Source organism: Echiichthys vipera (genome assembly GCF_963691815.1).
Source record: "Echiichthys vipera genome assembly, chromosome: 1".
Classification (NCBI taxonomy): domain Eukaryota; kingdom Metazoa; phylum Chordata; class Actinopteri; order Perciformes; family Trachinidae; genus Echiichthys; species Echiichthys vipera.
In genome coordinates, this window is record NC_139826.1 from 6,662,190 (window position 1) to 6,682,800 (window position 20,611).

At 41.7% G+C, this 20,611-nt stretch overlaps 1 protein-coding gene across 1 annotated transcript; it reads left to right on the forward strand.

Annotated features, from left to right (window-relative positions):
• The first annotated feature begins 1,575 nt into the window (after positions 1-1,575).
• Positions 1,576-19,611, forward strand: LOC310950056 (apoptosis regulator BAX). Its single transcript, XM_083917720.1, has 6 exons — positions 1,576-1,761; positions 12,844-12,892; positions 13,189-13,350; positions 14,018-14,150; positions 16,041-16,145; positions 16,396-19,611. Exons 1-6 carry the CDS (start codon positions 1,692-1,694, stop codon positions 16,492-16,494), a joined length of 618 nt encoding a protein of 205 aa, XP_083773846.1. The 5' UTR covers positions 1,576-1,691; the 3' UTR covers positions 16,495-19,611.
• The last annotated feature ends 1,000 nt before the right edge of the window (positions 19,612-20,611 follow it).

The window sequence follows — 20,611 nt, forward strand, 5'->3', positions numbered from 1 at the left end:
AGGAAAACCCTTGTCCCTCTGTTAGACACTTGAAAATGGGCAGGTGGTTCACCTTCCAACATGACAACGACCCAAAACACACCTCCATAAAAACAACACAGTGGCTAAAGGACAGGAAGGTGAATGTCCTAGAGTGGCCTAGTCAGAGCCCTGACCTGAATCCTACAGAACATCTGTGGATGGACTTGAAGAGTGCAGTCCATCAGCGCTCACCACAGAATCTGACTGAACTCCAACAGTTCTGCAGGAAATATTTCCCACTCTAGGTGCACAAAGCTGGTAGAGACAGATCCAAACAGACTGATGGCTGTAATGAAAGAAAAAAGGTGCCTCCACAATGGATTACATCTGGGGACTCATCACTTTTACAACACTGCTGTTCTAGTTTTTCATTTTTTAGATTTTCAGAAATTTAGAAAAAAAATATCCCTTGAATGTTTAATTCGAAGATTGACCGGTAGATCGGGAGCTTTGCCTTCTGGCTCAGCTCTCTTTTTAGTAACAACGGTGCGGTAGAGCGACTACAACACCGCCCCTGCTGCTCCGATTCTCCGGCCAAACTCACGCTCCAACGTCCCCTCACTCGTGACCATGATCCCAAGGTACTTGAACTCCTTCACTTGGGGTTAGGACTCATTCCCTACCTGAAGTAAGCAATCCACCGTTTTTTCTGCTGAGAGCCAGAAGGCCAGAAGGCAAAGCTCAGATTTAGAGGTGCTGATCCTCATGCCAGCCGTTTCACACTCGGCTGCGAAACGATCCAGTGAGTGCTGAAGGTCACTGACCGACAATGCCATCAGGACCACGTAATCTGCAAAAAGCACAGACAAGATCCTCAGCCCACCGAACTGCAATTTAGTTATAGTGCCAAATCCTAACAAAAGTTATCTCAGGACACTTTACAGACTAGGTATAGACCACACTCTATGACTTATTTATGATTAACATAGACCCAACAAATCCCCAGTAGAATACGGTGGCAACGAAAACCTTCCCTATAACAGACGGACATCTGTGGAAGAAAATCTGGAGGAAGAAAAGGAGAGAGAAAGAGAGAAAAGACAAACGGATGGACAGAGGAAGGCAAAGACGGACACACTTCCAGTAACTATAATAATATATATAGTAATGTGAATATGACTTATATGTTATGGCAGTTAATACAGCAGAATAGTAGAAACAAGCACAGCTAAGGTTATAGATTATAATAGCAGCAGGAAGCGCCATGCAGGACCACAGCAGCAGGCACCACCACCATCAGCAGAGACCTGAGAGACGACAAAGCACAAACAACTCCGGGGAAGAAGTTGAATATTGTAATGAATGAAAACTTGAATGTTGTAAGGAAAAACGTGTAAATCAAGCTGAAATATATATATTTTTAATGTATTATCATTTCAGGCTGTAAAACAAAAAAAGCGACTATTTCAAAAGGGGATCATAACTTTCAATAGACACTGTATGCCTGATCCACACCGAGGGAACGAGGCGTAACACGACACCCGGTGAACACTGCGCGCTTCCGTCTCACTTCCTTGTTCCTGTGGAGGCGACAACTTTTCACTGAACGCAAACGTCCGGACTTTTGGGACTTTTCTCTCCGGCCGAGCTAGCGTTCAATGCTCACACCGAACAGATAACCCCTCGTTCCTCGCTGTGAGCTCGCCCCGGGCTGACAGAAAGCTGAAGTTATGGCTGACAGTCGAAAAGAGGAGAGAGGAGAAGGAGAAGAGGAGCCCCAGGGCGCCGTGGGTGGGGAAGGTATGTGAACTGTGAAACCGTGAAGTCAGGTGGAGCCTGCACACGCTAAGCTACATGTTCTCTCTGTGAAAACAAAATGTTTTTTCAATTCCTCTGAATATTAGCATCACATTTCGGCTCAAGGTAACGGCACAGTTTCTTGTCAGAAAGGGCCGACGTGTCGACGTGTGTTCCCCCTTAACGTCCCCCCGTCCCTTAACACTAAAAGTCGGCTTACATGGTGCTTAACGTGACCCGAACCTCACTTTAACCCTAACCAGTTATCCGTGCTACGACTAACCACCCCCTCACCTCAGCCCTCACCTCAGCCCTCACCTCAACCGCGGAGGGTGGCGCTATGGGTAACCACGACAGTATCTGAAGGGGGGGCTTCACTCCTGGAACTCAGGAGGAGCATTTCAGACTGAACTTTAAGTTAAAGTTTATGACGTTACCTGCTTTTAGAGACTTTTATGGTGTAGGTGATGGCTTCCTCTGCCGTGTGGTAGACTCAAAAAGCCCTACATGTATAAGCAAGATGTCGGCGTGATGGTGTGACTTAACCTACCGTCGATAAAGAGGTGTTAACATTCGCTTACTGGATATGCAGATGTAATATGTGCGTTATAAAGAGCAGCGAAGGCCTCATGTCTGTCTCCACCAGGTAACTTAACTTAAGTGCTGCCTGTGACAAACAAGGTAATAAAACCGGCCGATGTTAGCCTGAGTCAGGCCGGTGAGTCAGAGTAGGTCTGCTGGGCTGACCAGAGTCCAGACTTTATTTGATCAACAGTCTGAGGAAAGGATCTGATTGTATACAATTTCATACTGGGGTCAAACACGGTACTGATGAGGATGACTGATATTATTAGGATGGGGATGTCACATACTTTACTTTAGACCAGGGGTGGGCAATTCCGGTCCTGGAGAGCCACTGTCCTGCATGTTTTAGGTTTCTCCCTACTCCAACACTCCTGAGTCTAACAATAATCAAACTCTGACGAGCTTCAGCTGCTTGATAACGAGCAATCATTAGACTCAGGTGTGTTAGAGCAGAGAGAAACCTAAAACATGCAGGACAGTGGCCCTCAAGGACTGGAATTGCCTACCCCTTGTCTGAAGTATGTGACATCCCCATCCTAATAATATCAGTCATCCTCATCAGTACCGTGTCCCTCTAGGACCGGAATTGCCCACCCCTGCTTTAGACTGTTACAGCTGCCCTAAATGATTCCTGATTTCTTCCCCATGTCCAGACACAGACACATGGTGACACATGGTGTCTTGACAATGACAAAAACCGAAATAAAAAATTAACAAAAAGCTCTTCAGTGAACAAGAAAAAACTCTGAAAAACTCCTTCAGTCAGGTAAAATTCAGAATCAGTAATACTTTAATAATACCAGGGGAAAATAATTTTTGTTGCAAACTCCAGGTATACAAACAACATATTAACAACAACAATATATACAGAGAGAGTAGAGTGGGTGTTCCCCATACCAAAGATCAGTTGTTCGATCCCCGGCTCCTCTGGTCCACATGTCGAAGTGTCCTTGGGCAAAACACTGAACCCCAAAATTGCCCCCTGTGCTGTGCATGGTTGTGAATGGAAGTCGCTTTGGATGAAAGCGTCATCTAAATGAAATGTAATGTAATATATACAAAAGTACTATCATACAAAAATTGGAGTATATCTTGGGAAGATTTAAGTAGAAGATACCTTCTTCCAAGGTGTGCAGCTGTCTTGAAAATGGAAAGATTATGCATTTACAACAGCAAAAAATGAAAAAAAGATTGCTGCTATTTAGGACACCACTCTCCAAGAAAAAAACTCCTTCAGTCTGGTAAAATTGCAGAATATCTTGGGAAGAATTACACAACAGAGACCTTCTTCCAAGGTGTGCAAGTGTCTTAATGACAAAAACAGAAATAAAAAACTAAAAAAAAAAGCCTATTACGACACCACTCTCCAGTGAACAAGAAAAAAACTCCCAAAAAAAATTCCTTCAGTCTGGTAAAATTGCAGAATATCTTGGGGAGGAATTACACAACAGAGACCTTCTTCCAAGATGTGCAGGTGTGTTGATAATGACAAAAGCAGAAATAAAAAAACTTAAAACTGCAAGAACAGATCGGTTGTCAAAGTGTAGCTGTTGGAACCCAAACCAGTCCACAAAATGTAATCATTATCATTAAATGACAGTAAAGAGTATTCTTCACCTTCCACAAACGATGGACACGGATCCACAGGTATCAGAGAGTAAGGACACACCGTCAATAATGAGGGAGAACTCTGAGGAGTAGCTCCAATCCAACCATTGTGTGTCTGCCAACTGCCAAGTGCTTTGTTCAGTAAATGTGAAGAATGTAGAGTCTATAGTAATCCCCAAAGCAATTTCAGTCTACAGCAACTGGACTTGGTTGTTTGTCTAGGAAGACGTTTCACCTCTAATCCAAGAGGCTTCATCAGTTCATGGACGCATGTGACCAGTCCCAGCCTGGTCACATGCGTCCATGAACATGAAACATGAAACTTTTATTGCACATTAAGGTCTGAATTAATTTCAACAATTATATTATCCATGTAAATCCCCAAGATAATACTTAAATGTGTACAGAAGAATACAATAAGATTTCAGTGCACAATTCACATCCAAGTGTATCTATGTAAAAATACATACAGTAAATACAAAAGATATGCAGTATGTCAGCTCCCTCAATGCCAAGGCCCATGGTCTCTGTAGCCCTGTCAGCCCAGCACCGGACAGTCTCCTATAATCCACACATTGGCTGGGTGGACAGAAAACATTGTGTAATGGGGAGAGAAATAATAAAACGTCTGCTGTACTGTTTTACATTAAATAGCAATGGAAATGTAACTTATTACTCACATAGAGCGGGTTTACATGCCATGGTGACTGTCGCACTGTTTTTATTCCTGAAACAGAAAATATTAGTATCAATGGCTTATAAGCTGAATATTTTTGATTGTCATTAACATTATTAACAATGCAGTTGAAAGGACTTCAAAGAACCTCAATTCTTAACACACTCGCATAACGCTGAGCTGTACTCACAGTATTATGAGATGTAAACTAGTTAAATGAGCTCATTTCATCTGCCGATATCCTGAGTCTTGAACAAACAGCCATCAACAGTCATTATGAAACTGGAGGTAATATTATAATTGTGTAATATAATGTTATCTCCCATTATTCACGTCATCTACCGTCAAGTAAGGGCAGTGACAGTTTACACAGTGTAACTTCAGCTACAATAACAATACAAGGTTAACGGATATTTTTCATGTTTATCAAACTTAGTACTACTGCAGTAATATAGGTTGAGTTAGCTGTACAGTTTACCTCAGATTATCCAAGCTAATGTTGTTGACACTTGCAAAATTTAAAGATGGCAGCGCCCCATGGACATGGAAAAAAGAAGATGGCAGCGTCCGGGTACAGTAGGTTTCTTTTCGGAGGTTCGCAAATCTATGAGTGACGTCACCGTAGCTCCGTCCATTCATTACACAGTCTATGGCTTGTACCTTAGCATTAATGATGCCTTCACAGATTAAGCTTTTTATTGATATGATGGTGTAGTTTATTCTTCTGATACTTCTTTTTGTTATTAGCCTATTATTATTATTATTATTATTATTATTATTATTATTATTATTATTATTATTATTATTATTATTACTATTATAGATACAAGGTTTGGCAGCAATGCTTGTCATATGCTATGAAGGTCTGTAACACGAATAAAATCATTATTTCCAATCAAATTTTTTTTTTTGATCAAATTTTTATTATGATTTTTGTTATAACAGAATTACAAATCACGTAAAGTAGGGGGAAAAAAGGGAGGGGCAGGGGAGACAAGACTCGACAAACATGACACACACAACAGACAAACATAAAGATAAAACACAAGACAAAAACTAAAAATGAAACAAAAAAGGCTCTAGTGTCCCATCAAGTCTTTGATAGAGTCTGTTAGGTTACGCCAAAAGTCCAAAGTCTTTTCTGAAGCTCCATTGACTCTAGCTGTGGATAGTTCCATGAATATAACGTCTAAAAATGTGAGGCTCCAATGCCGCATTGAGAGGTCATGGGGTGGCTTCCACCGTGTAGCTACCATCTTCTTGGCAGCGGTTAGTCCAGCATAGATTCCCCTCTGAGTTACTCCAGCAACACCGAGAGGCGACAAGTCATTCAAAATCAAAACACCCATGTGAACAGGCACATTGACAGTGAACAAACGAGACAGACAAGATGCAACATCACTCCAAAACTGAGAGACAGGGCCACAGGCCCAGAACATGTGGAGAAAGGTGCCGTTGGATTGAGTTGGGCAAAACGTGCATAGAGGGTTATTGACTATTTTCATGTGGTGCATCCTTACAGGGGTCAGATAGGTTCTATGGATGAAGTTATAATGAATGTGTTGGTGATCAGGATTACGCGACACCTCTGAGATGCTGGACCAAACATCGTCCCAATCAAATCCTTCGCTTAGATCAGGACAGTCCCGTAACCAGACCTTTTCTATAGGAAGGCCAATATGTTTGGGTATGACCAAGAAGTGGTAAAGCCTAGATACCATACCTTTTGATGATGACTGACTAGTAAACAGTTTACGGATAGGATGAGTAGGCAAGGAACTTTGCCAGGGGACACCATATGCTTTGAGCGCAGATCTTAATTGTAAATAGAAAAAAAAGGTAGAACGTGGCAGATTGAATGTATTTTGTAAGTCAGAGAATGGTAACAAGCCAGAGTCACTGAATATATCCTTTAAATAATGAACCCCTCGTTGTTCCCAATGCGGTGCTGTTATAGGACTCCCACCTATCAGTAACGACTTATTGTGAAATACAGGGGAATGTGAGTGCCAGTTACAGTTTATGCGAGAAAACTTTTCTACTACCCGCCAGGTCCTGATGAGATAAGAGATGATGGGCCCAAATCTTAGTTGGCACTGCTTATTAGAAATATTAGAAAAGAGAACATCCTGTAATGGCCATGGTTTCGTCATAGCGCGTTCTAGAGTAAGCCAAGAAGCAGGCATGTCTGGATTAAGCCAAGTAAGGAAAGGTCTTAAAACAAAGGACCAAAAATACAGTTTAAAATCAGGAACAGCTAATCCACCATTTTCCTTTTCCCTCTGAAGGGTGGCCAGTTTAAGTCTCGGCCGTTTGCCTTTCCAGATGAATTTAGAAACGGCTGAATGTAATTTAGTCCAGTAGTCAATAGGAGGCGATAGAGGAAGCATGGAGCTGACAAAATTGATCCTGGGCAGGATGTTCATTTTAACAATTGAGGCACGGGTTTGGATAGACATAGGGAGAAGCACCCATTTTTCCATATCCTTCAAAACGTTATTTTGGGCTACTAAGTAATTGTGTTTAACAATCTTATTTAGGCAGGGGAAAATCTCAACACCAAGGTATTTAAATTGCTTGACGATCGGAATGCACGAAGAAATGTTGGAGTTGCAGGCGGCCTCATTCAAATGGAGGAGTGCAGATTTAGACCAATTGATTTTAAATCCTGACATTTTGCCATAATTCTCACAAATAGACAGAAGATGGGGGATGGATTGAGATGGATTTTCTAGATAGACCATGATATCATCTGCAAATAAAGAGAGATGATGACGTGTGTCATGCAGTGTTATAGGAGATACCAACTGGGACAGACGAACAGCTTGGGCAAGGGGTTCTAACGAGAGAACAAACAGTGCGGGGCTCAGAGGACAGCCCTGTCGTGAGGATCTAGAGACAGGAAACAGAGAAGAAAATGTACGCCCGGTTAAGACGCGTGCCGATGGATTAGAGTACATAACTTTAATCATCCCAATGAAAGATCGGCCAAAGCCCATCACCTCCAGCACAGACCATAGAAAGGGCCATTCCAATCTGTCGAACGCCTTCATGGCATCCAAAGATAGGAGTGACATTGGCGTATCGCATGACTCTGCAGCATCAATGATGTGCAGAAGACGTCTAACATTGTCTGCAGCCATTCTTGTTTTTATGAATCCAGTTTGGTCATGGTCGACTAAATTGGGCATGAAAGGCTCTAGGCGTTGGGCTAAAAGCTTGGCAAAAATTTTTAGGTCAGAGTTCAAGAGGCTTAACGGCCTATAACTAGAGCAATCAGAGGGATCTTTATCTTTTTTCAGGAGCAATGAGATCAAGGCAGTGTTAACATCCCTTGAGAGTTCCCCTTTATCAAGAGAGAACAGAATCATGTCAAGTAGGTAAGGCCCCAGTTGTTCCCAAAACGTTACATAGAACTCAGGGGGGATCCCGTCCAAACCCGGGGATTTCCCTTTCTGCATACTCTGTACTGCCTCCTTCAGGTCATCTAGCGTGATTGGTTTGTCTAAGGCGGCCGAATCTTCTGCTGTGAGCCGGGGCAAGTTAAGGTTTTCTAACCATGAAACACACTGGGCTCTGTCTAGAGTGACGTCAGATTCATATAAGTTGGTATAAAAACTCTGAAAGGTAGCATTGACTTCGACAGGGTCAGTCTTGATGACGCCATCCTCAGATTTAATCATAGGTATATCTGCAAAGTGATCATTGGCCCTGATTCTCATGGCAAGTAGATGACTAGGTCTAGCGCCTTGAAAATAGTAGCGTTGCCTTGTCCTGTGAATTAGAAATTCTGACTTCTGTTTTAGAATGTTATTAATTTCCTTTTTGACTAAAGACCGTTTAAGGTCTGTTTGATCTGTGAAATTTGTTTGTAGTAGGGAGTCTAACCTGGAGAGCTCAGTCTCAAGATTTTTAAGATGAAGAGACTTGGCTTTATGTTTGCTAGAACAGTATAGAATAGTATTGCTCCTAATGAAGCCTTTTAATGCATCCCACAAAATCCTGGGGTCCTCCACTGACCCAACATTGAAGCTTGTAAACATATCAAGTTCAGTAATAAACTGAGAAATATAAGTTCCATCTTTCAATAATGAAGTGTTGAAACGCCATCTAACAGCACGTTGGGATAGATTCCCAAGGGTAGTAGAAGATAGAACGCCTTTATGATCAGAGAGTGCAATACAAAGTAGCTCTGATTTTTCTATAGTGTTGAAAAGATGGGGAGACACAAAGAGGAAATCAATTCTAGAGAAAGATTTATGCCTACCAGAATAAAAAGAAAAATCCTTGTGAGTGGGGTTCATTACACGCCAGATGTCTACAAGCCCTAAATTATTGGCCCAAAACCTCAAAGCGTTTGTGGCCTGCGCCTGATCCCCTGTTGCCCTCGCACCCGACCTGTCTACCAAGGGGTCCCACACAGCATTAAAATCTGCACCTACCATGAAGTAGCAATCTTCCTGTTCTAACATTTGATGTGTGAGTGTATTGTAAAATATTTTGTCATAGTTATTGGGGGCATAAGCAGATATCAGAGCAATTTTCCTATTAGAAAATTCCACAGTAGAAATCACAATTCTGCCTGAATTATCCGACCATGTCGACAATATTTTAAGTGAGAGATTCCGTTTAACAACAATAGCCACACCTTTTGTTTTTGTATTGGCAGAAGATGATGCAATTGTGTGGTAAAATCTATTAGCCAGGCGGCTGTTGTCAGCCTGAAGTAAATGTGTCTCCTGTAGGAAAGCAATGTCAACATTTTTCCTTTTCAGTAATCCTAGAGTGCTAGTCCTTTTATGAGGGGCATTTAAACCACCACAATTCCAGACTAACGTTGTCAGTTCACCCATTGTCAAAAAAGAGACGTATTAGCGGAGAGTGCGCACAAATAGACGCGCCAACGCCGCCTTTTACATCATCAGAACAGTTCAGAAGAGCATTGTGATTTGACGTTACACGGAACATGTAGAGCGCGAACATACAAAAATAGACGAGACGGAGATACACGGGGGAGTAATACACGTAAGGGGAAAACATATAAAGCCAAACGGCAAATACTGAAAGTGGGTCTGTGACCAGCAATGGAAACGGGCAGCGAGAGAGGAACCGGCCCAACTTACAATATGAAGGTAAAATATTCCAGCTAAATACCTGGTTACAATGTTCTAAGAGTATTCAGAGTAAGGACATGCTAGAGCATAACACTGCTACGGCTCGATACAGCCCAGAGTGTAGCCTACTCAGCATCATTTAACGGCAAGGGGGAAATGGGCAAATCATGGGCTGTTGCAACGGTTATGAACATTAAGCATCAAAAGGGTAATACGAATAAGAAACCTGAGCATATCATGTCCTTGGGTCGACATGTCAATCATCATCCTGTACGTTACCAGCCGCATCCGAAGCATCCTCTTCAGAGGCGGGCGTCCTCTCCTCCAAGAGGAGAGGGGAGGGAGCCCGACGTTTACGCACAAAGTCCTCAGCCTGTCTTGCAGATGTAAACGAACTGAAACGGCCGCCCTCTTTGATCTTCAGTATCGCAGGGTAGAGGAGGAAAAACTCCAGACCTTTGTTGCGAGCCGAATCCATGGCATTACGGAAGGCTTGGCGACGCTTCACCGTGTGGTTACTGTAGTCGGCGGCGAATCGTAAAACTCGCTCCCCAACCTTCAGCTCCACTCCACGCGCTGCCCGTAGGATAGCCTGCCTCGATGTAAAACGAAGTACGTTGAAGATCAGGGTTCTTGGGGCGGTATCTGACTTCTTTGTAGCGTTTCTGTATATTCGGTGGGCTCTCATGATCTCGATGCCGTCGTCTGCCAGCTTAGGGAACCATGTCTTGAGGGAGTGCGTCAGGTATTGGACTGCATTCGATCCTTCCAGCCCCTCTGCTAATCCAATGATTCGGATATTGCATCTCCGATTTCTGTCCTCCATTTCTGCCATTTTTTCCTCCAAGTCTCGCAGAGACCGGGCTTGTTCATCCAGGGTCTCAGAATTACTTTGCGCAGTGACTTTGAGAGTGTCGACTTCAGATCTAACGTCATTGAGGTTAGCGGTTAGCGTTGCTAGTTGCTGGTGGATAGCAGTTAGCTTTCGCTCGTTGTGTTCCCCCACATGTTGAATCTGAGCGAGGCGAGGCTCCAATTTTGCCAGCAAAGCCTCCGCAATAGCGTCCACATCTTGAGCCTTGGTCTTGGATTTTTGAGACATGTCAGTTTCAAAGAGTTTACACAATTCGCAGTAAAGTTATAATATGATATTTCCCAGGTAAAGCTAGTAAATGAATAAGTTGAGCCGGGAGCTGAAACTTCAAGCTGCCATCTCTGTCCAGGCGATCACGTGACTCTCGGCATTTCAGAATTATTTCCAATAAATTCTTCACAATAAAAGTCCCCCATTACTTTGTCTTAAAGCTTTTATTGTGACGCGCCAAAATCAGTACATGTCAGGTTTCTATTAGCAGCAGGCTAAAAGGGTTCAGCTGAAAGAACACAAAATGGTAATTAAATTGAATATAGACGATTTCTAAAAGTACTAACATAGAAACTAAGACAGAGTTTCAGAGACCACAGAGTTTCAGTCTGAAGCTACAAAAGTCCTGAGAGCTGTTACACAGAGACTTTCAGGTCTGCAGTCTGGTGAGGATTGTGTTAGCTAAGGGAAGGTTAACGTGACCCTCTGCCAAGTGAAATGTTGTTAACTAATGCTAACCACATCACTCACGTAGTAAAGTTAGTTTTAACCCTCTGAGGTCTAAGGCTATTTTCTCCCTTTTGCATACTTGCATGTAACATAATACCCAAGTGCTTTATATGGAAATGTTCAGAACAAACTCTGCTTTATGTACAGTGAGGCCCAAATTTGTCCTAGAGCAATGTGTAAAGAGATTATCTCTTATGAAAACATACCTTTACTCATGTGGAGGAAGTGTTTTAGTGCTTGAAATTAGTTTCCCAAAGTCTTAGGATCACAGAAGCAGTGTTATATATGAATAAAATAGTAGATACATGTAAAATGAATTTTGTCAATATCGCTTTTTGAGAAAAAGGGTCGTCTCTCACTCTATTTTCACCATGGGATGAAATGGGACTTCATACTGCGGATCTAGCTCCATGGGATGTGTGCAAATGAAGAAAAATAGCATTACAACTGTTTCTCTTCCAAACCAAATATTTATTATATACAAAAAAAATACACAATTTACAATATTTACACAATGTTCATGTTTTTAGGCTTCATAAATTCAGCTGAGCCATGTGCTGGTGAGGCGGTGATGGCTGTGGTGCAGGCACAGGACCAGGAACACAGGACAAGCTCATTTTAAACCTGTTTCCACCTGTTTCCAATGAACCTGTTCACCTGTGAATGTTCCAAACAGGTGTTTGTGAGCATTCCTCAACTTTCCCAGTCTTTAGTTGCCCCTGTCCCAGCTTTAGGAACATGTTGCAGGCAACACATTCAAAATGAGTCAATATTTGCCCAAAAAAAAAAAGTTTATTAGTTTGAACATTAAATATCTTGTGTTTGTAGCATATTCAATTGAATATAGTTTTAAAAGGATTTGCAAATCATTGTATTCTGTTTTTAGTTAGGTTTTACACAACGTCCCAACTTCATTGGAATTAGGCTAACCAAACTTGCTAGCACTAGCTGGTAACTTTTCAACCAGCTTGATAACCCTTACAGCAAATGCGGATTAACGAAGCCAGGCCTGCAAGCTCTCTGCTCACCCCGAGCAAAAGTCGACCTAAGGATTGGCATCAGCCCTTTTTGGCGTTTAGCTTAGTACAGCGCCATTGACACGTCACTTGCATAGCTGTGCCCCTAGGTCACTTCTGGCTCCAAAACAGTATTCCACAAACCAATGGGTGACGCCCAATTTTCCTTTTTAATCCTACACTATTATAATTCCTTTGACAGTAACAAAGGCATTACTGCATACTTTGTATTCTTCCATTCAAAAGAAACGAGTAATTGTGCTACTGCTGGGAAAAGTATACCATCATAAACATTTTTTTAATAATGTTTAACTGTCTCTTTACAAAGCTTATTGAAAGTAATGCCTAGTAAAGAGTGTCCTCATCACATGGAAATTGTACAAGTCGCAATGACGAGCCCTTGTAATGCTTTTATGGTATTTTAGCTGTAGACTAATTTTCTATTTATGTTTTGAATAATATTCTGGAATTTCTGTCTTCTCCTTGTTCCAGATGTCATTGATGATCACATCCTGGAGCAAGGAGCAGTGGTTCTCAGAGGGTAAGTCTCACCATGACAACTTATCAGAATAAGTTGAAATATATTATAAACTAAATTCAGAGTGTCAAAAAGTGAAAAAAAAAAAGGGTTTCTGTTACATATTTTTTATTTAAAATGTGTTGCGGTAATGAACTCAATATCTCCGGGTCTTTCATATTTCATATGAAGGGATAAAAGAAATGTTTATACAATGGCGTTTGATTTTTGCAATTAGTTGTACCATGTTGAGTCTTTTTAGTACCTGAATGTTTAGATATGTGGTATTTTCTCTGTGAAACGTTTTTTCTCCGCCCTAGGTACGTGATCGAACGTTTAAACGAAGAGGAACCCGATCGACACGTGTCCTCCGAGCATCTGGGAGGAAGACCAAATGAACAAGGGGAGCCACATGTCAAAGAAGTGGTGCAACAGCTGATCAAGATTGCAGATGAGATAAACAGGAACGCTGAGCTCCAACGGTGAGCTGAACATCATGTACAAACACAACTTGTGGACCGCATCAATCAGTCAACAGTCAACATCCTTCACTTATTAGTTAATCACAGAGTCTGAATGTCAGTCTGCAATAACTCTTTAATAGTATACCTACAGCTGCGGGCATGTTGGATGTTTGAAATAATACACAAACCATTGTTTGCTTGTCTGAGGGATGATCTTTGTTCACACTAACACTCAAATGCAAATCTGTTTGTAAGTGTGTTTTTTGTCAAGTGGGTTGTTTTCCCTTTATGAATCAGACCCACAGTTACCACAGATCCAGTTATTTAAATTAAATGGAGAATCAGAAGACAAATAAAATCTAAACCTGTCAGTGAGATTTCACCTGACTTGAATGTGTTATTTGCTCTGGTATAAAGCGGTGGTAAAACGGAGCAATCCAATTAGCTGAAGCAACCAATCATTGGCAGACTAAGAATAAAGGGGCGTGTCAGTCCGATAAAACACTTGGTGGTATACTACTGTAGTCACGGTAGTGATGAAAATAGAAATTCTAGAGTTGTTTTGAGTTTCAGCACAATATAGAGTAAAAAGACCGAACCAGAACACCTACTATGAACACTACTGAGAGAAATTTGAGCACAAGTGAAATCAAATCAAAATATTGTTACAATTTCTCCCTGTCAGACTGCTCAGCCAGGTTCAGGGAGACTGTGCTCAGGAAATCTTCATGAGGGTGGCCAGGGAAATCTTTGCTGATGGCATCAACTGGGGTCGAGTGGTGGCTCTCTTCCATCTGGCCTACAGGCTCATACACAAGGTAACACACAGAAGCAGATACCTCACTGAGCAGTGCTTCTCATCAGGGCTGCAATTTGTGTTTATTAAGGGGCCGTCCATACCAACGAGGGTATTTTTGAAACCATGTGTTTCTCTGCACAGTTGGGCCTTTCATCCACATGTAACCACAGTTGTGGGCTCCTGAAACCAGAGTTTTTTTGTAACTGGAGTCCAGAGGGAACTTTTTGGAAAAGTCCGGTTTCAGCGGTGTCGTGTGGACAGGAAAACCGCCATTTCTTGTTGACATTGTTTGACAGCACACTGTGCGACGGCAAACAGCAAGTTGTATCCATGGAGACGTGTGGAGCACTCTAGACGTGACCAGCTGACAGAGTTGCTCTTATGGAAGACTGGGCCAAAATAATGGTGCTATTTAGCAACTCATCAGCACTTTGTGTGTGTCTCACACGAAGGAATCTGCCCAGCCTCTGTTCAACATTGTTGTTTTTCAGGTGTGAATTTTTCCAGCCTTGTGATTGGCTAAAATGGCCTTCGTGTTAGGAGTGCTATCGCCACCTACTTTGCCATGTGCATGACGGTTTCATGTGGACGGAGATATTTTTTATCACACCGGTGGAGTGGACTGGAATTTATTTAAAGTTTGGTTTCAAAAATACCTGTGTTTGTGTGGACTAGGCCTAAGATGCTGATAACTAGTGGTTTGCTCAATGGTTGCCCATTGGGGTTCAACTGGTGAGTTTTACTGCATTTGTACCCTGCTCTCTGTTATGCTTGGGTAATATAACAAGAGTATAGTTCAACACAATATTGTTAGCCATGATAATTCTCCTCATGTCCGTGATAATAGAACAGTATTCAATGATGCAACTTCTGCAATGCATTTTGTGCTATATTCAGTCTCTATTCTGGAGCAGCACCATCATCACTCCATGATCAAGTTTATTTATTTATATAGACCAAAATTGCATTACATGTCCCAATGGGCTTCACAAGCCCATATTGATGGATTGAAGTGGGCACCCACTATCAAGCCAGTAAAAGTGGTTTAAAAACAATTAAGAGCAGTGTTTAGAATGCATACAAACAAATGAAGACAATTCATACCAACCAAATAAAAGAAACATAAAAACAAATAAAAATAATTAATGGTTGGTCATAGGCAAGAGAGAATTGTCTATGTGCATCGCTCTTGAGCTTTTTTTTTTTGTTGGATGATATAATACAAATATCTTTGTTTTTCTTAAAGCAATATTGTCAGTAGGAGACTTTTGATATCTCCTAAACCTACGCCCTGTGACCAAAAGCAAGTTCAAAAGAGAGCACAACTTCAGAATGATAATATCTAAAAACAAATCTCACTCTCGTGCCAGTTAGCGCCGGGCTATATGTAGGCTAATCTCAAGGATGGAACAGCAGAACATTCTCCTGTCACATTTCCTTGATATTTGTGCTAACCCAGCTAACTACACAGCACTGCTGTGACAGCAGATGATCAGATGGTTTATTTCCACAAATTAAAAGAGCAATTAAACAGAATAAATAGTACAATAATGTACGGGAAAAACTTATTTTGCAGTTAGCCTTTTTTGATAGCTCACATTAAGCACCAAAGAAATATATCTTTTTTTTATATCAAAAAATTAATATCCAAATCCCAAAAATCCGAAAACCCACACAACGATATTATTATATTTGAATAGTCGGCTCCAGCCCTAGACTCAAGACAGCTAACGGAGCAGGCAGCTGTCATGAACATTACTTTTGATTAGAGATACCTTGGTCCACATTGCAATGACTCAATTTCTCGATGTAGACATTTTACACACTGTGCAGAAACAAAAAAAACCTTTAACTTACATTGTACACAGAAATCTGGTTTCAATAGCTGACAACTTTTTTTGTTTGAAAGGCACTGACGACCAACCACCTAGAGAACATCCGACTCATCATAAGCTGGGTTCTCCAGGTCATCAGGGAGCAACTCTACACCTGGATTCAACAGCAGGGAGGCTGGGTGAGTGATGCATCGTCCAAAAGATCTGTCAGTTGTGTGCTCTATTCGTTTGAAATGTTGGTTTAAAGCCCAGTTCGGATCAAAGATCTCATCGAGAGACCAGTTGAAACTTGCAATACACTGGTCGGCAACGTTCTGAAACAGTTCCACAAATGTTTGGTCTGAACTGGGTCCAAGGTTTTTATGGTGTCATGTATAGACTCATCAGTAGGATCCAAAGCCCTTAATCTTGTTGTCTCGGTCTTTCTAGGAGGGGGTGATCCATGGTTTTTCTCAGTGGAGGACAGTAGCCATATTAGCATCAGTAGCATTGGTGGCAGCTTTTGTTTACTACAGGAAGACACGCTGAGAGCATCGGACCTGACAAGCTCCTGGATAAACGCAGCTTGTTAGTAAAGACAGTTTCTGGACATAAATTACAACCACTCCTCAACCTCCATCTCATCAACCAGTGGAGGTCAAGTACTGTACTGGGGGGGGGGGGGGGGGGTCCTCTCCTCTCCTCTCCTCTCCTCTCCTCTCCTCTCCTCTCCTCTCTCCTCTTTTCTTCTCTTCTCAGGATTCCAAGACAAAAAAAGAAAGAAAGTACATTTACAGCCAGCTGCTCACTGGAGCATCTCTACCATTCTTTTAGCAGCAGCTGTATGGAAGAACAAGAGCTGCTGCAACACAACCTCTAGCAGCCACTTTGGAGGCTGTCGGCAGATCCAGCAGCTCTCAGGTCCGCATCAGTTCGGGGTGTGGTCCTACATTAATTTCTCCAGATCTTGGGTCTAAGCATATTTTGCAGAAGACCTGAGAGGACATAAGAATACCTGAAAAAGACGTGCTGCATCAGCCAATCAAGATTCAACAAATTTCCCAGCTGAATGTCCTGGAGTTCCATCGTGCTAGCTTCTACAGGGGATTTTAATATCTTTATGCAAAGAGGCAGCCATGGCCTGTCCTTTTTTTTTTAGACTTGTCATGGTTTCCCAAACTATATATACTGTATATATAATAAACCTGCAAAGGTTTATTTTTATATTATCCTTCACATGGAACCCGGAATTTCTTGGCTAATGTAAAGATACCATCGGTTTATATTATGGCCTTCAGTTTGAGTGTTTCAGTTTTGTTTCTAAGAAATCCTATTTTTCCATCATTGTGGGGATGAGCCTCAGCCTCTCTGCAGATTGAAAGGAAGCCGAAAGGGACAAATCAGAGCTGTAGCCAATTCAGAGCGCTTCATTGTTGCAGTAGACCTTTTTCACAGCAGTATTTTGGCATGTCATAGCACAAGAAGCACTGGTTCATTAATTCTTCAACAACAGCCACATACCATTTTGTTTTGCCCGTTCCTGGGCCCCTGCATTGTGTAATTACATTGTTAATTTTACCAATTACACAATAGTCCAAGTCAAAGTTTCAAAATAAACTCCCCATTCCTTTTCATCCGTCTGAACGTGAGAGGGGCCAGACATACTGGCCAGAGCAAATGAAGCTGGTGTACAGGCTAGCTAAAGGATACTTTGTGTGTCAGGATCAGATGCAGAGAGGTGGGACAAAGTAGCAGCAGTTGACGAACATCCCTTCTAGTGGGTCATGTCAAGTTCTGTCTACTTTTGTATTAGTTCATACTTTGTTTTTGAGGAAAATAATGCATATTGCCATAGGTTTTTATGTACCTTTGACTATTTATTTTTAAAAACACAATACAGGTATTTTCTAACACAGTTGCATCACGTTTCTATGAAGATTCAGCCAGGGTTTCATGCCCATCATTTAAACATCTACTGTTGTCTATGCAGAAAATGAAGGGGACTTTAACTTCCAAAACTCTGAACACTGGGAATAAGTCCTCCCACAACACAACTCTGAGGTGCTTCTGCTGTTCATACAGGGTTTGTAGAGAGCGACCATCACTGTACTGTAAACGCACTTGAATTGCACACTGGCCCAACTAGTTGAAAGTGGCTACTACAGAAAGTTTTCAAAAACACTGACAATGTCTCTGTACCAGCACTGTTCGGATCATTTCTGTTGCTTCTGTCTTTCTGCGGCCGTCTCCCTGTTGTAAGTGAATGTGGATGGTCCCATTGATACATGTGATAAATGTGTCCTGCATTAGAGTGATTTTGAGTAGCCTCGGTGAACAGACCCACCATCAAATCACTGTCACTGCCGTCCCACAACAGAAACAGACATGTCAATGACGACACCCATCTTGTCAGACTTTGACTCTGCCTCATTTCCTCTGACCGAAAAAGGGCATGTATGTGACGTTGGGGGAGGGAGATACATCCATCTGGCTGACGTTTACCTCAGAAGAGAAGTGAGGGCCAGCGGCTAGCTGTCACTCAAGAGACCACGCCCCTAATTATTCATAATCTTTAACCTCCAATAAAATAAAAACTAGCCTGGTACAAAAAAATTCACCCCCTCAGTGTTGTCATGGAGATATGACCTAAACATACAGACTAGAATGTTTCTTTATACCAGGCCTTAAACAGGTTTAATGATGCTGTGATAACGGCCTGTTAAACATGGGGGTCAATGAGAAACTGCTCTGTTATGCAAACTGCTGTGGACACTCAGAGAACTGACGTTTTTGGCACTTCCTAATTGAATCAACTAGGAAGTCAGTGTGGTGGGGGCTTGGTTAGGACCTAATAAAACTTACTAACTGAACGATCAAGGCAGCGGAAGCCCAGCATCTGTCTGACAGCGAGGTAAAGCTGTGAAGATATTGTAAATATAGCACACAATCAAACAGAAATCCAACTTTTTTGGTGGACCTTTTTTCAGGTGTCTAAAACACATTTAGCTGCAGCCCCCATCTGCAGCAGTTCCATGGCCGTTCTCCAAACTGGGGGTGCGCCATCACACTGACTAAGATAAGTACCTCATACTCCCACACTTCAAAGTATCCCAGCTATCTCTCTCATCTGCTGATGACAAACGGAGAAACACTATGAATGGTAATATTTTAGAGAACATTGTAGGAGAAAACTCTTTTTTTTCTTTCTGTTTTTGGTCACATGCAAGCAGGGATTTCAAACGTACCCACATCATGTTAGCCTGAGCTGACTGTGCTGGTTCTACATTTTGCGAAAAACAAGATATGTCCTTTAGTTTCTAAGTTTGTAAAACACGAGTAAAAAAGACTTTTAGAGTACCGGAAACCCTTTTCCACACTTTAGGAAATCTGGTTTATAGATAAATGATTGTTTTTAGTCATGCTTTTTGGTTATTGCGATGTGTAAGGGTCAGATGATTTATATGGGAACAGTCAGGTGCTGTTATCTAGTGCCATGTGAGCTTATGTCGGGTATTTTTGCTACCAAACTGATCGTGCGCTTTTGAGAGGGATATCACTATTTATCTGCTGTTCTATGGTGTTTTATAAAAATGTGATGATTATTTTATTGTTAGGAAAATGATCTGATTGGACTCCATTTCTGTGAATGAATTAAAAATGTCTTGTACCATTCATTGCTTGGTGTGTGTGTGTGTGTGTGTGTGTGTGTGTGTGTGTGTGTGTGTGTGTGTGTGTGTGTGTGTGTGTGTGTGTGTGTGTGTGTGTGTGTGTGTGTGTGTGTGTGTGTGTGTGTGTGTGTGTGTGTGTGTGTGTGTGTGTGTGTGTGTGTGTGTGTGTGTGTGTGTGTGTGTGTGTGTGTGTGTGTGTGTGTGTGTGTGTGTGTGTGTGTGTGTGTGTGTGTGTGTGTGTGCAAACTAAGCATTTATTTATTCACTAAAATGGCAGGTATGTTAATGGAGATGTGAAGTGGGGAAAATTCTCACTGAAAGATGTTGATCAAGGTATTTCTCTAAATAAAACTTCTGCTTCTGTCAAAACCCGAACATGAGATGTCTTCCCTGCAGACCCGTAACCTTTAGGGAAGGCTCATGTCTTTCGCTAAGCATCATCCCTAAATTATCTGAATCCTGTTACCTTCAGGCTATAGGATTTTTACTTGTGAAGAACCAGGCCAAATTGATACATTAAACAGATTTCAGAATGTAATCAAATAAATAGCATTCAATTCTAAAATCATCTAAATATCATCTCAAAACGTAAGACAAGAAAATCTAGAAGATCATATAGAGGCTTCATTAAGCTATATAGATCTTTTGAATGGAATTCCATTGCTAGGCAACAGCCTTGGTCCTTGTGAACTTCCTGTGAGCTGATGTCCTTCACATTCACTGCAACAGGAATCCAACATGGACACATTTAGAATGTTTATGTTTACATCTTTAAAAAGGTCTATAACGCATTCTTTACTTTGAGTCCACTAGATGGCGCTCTACGTTCAACAAAGAGTTGAAAGCACACTGAAATACCATTCATCACACCTTTTTCTTTAAACTGTCCCAGGCGTGTGTCATGGTCTTGTGGCAGGGCATGGAAAATGGCATTATGGTCTATTGTCACCAGTGCCCTGTAGATAAATGACATTTCATTTGGATATTTATAATGCAGA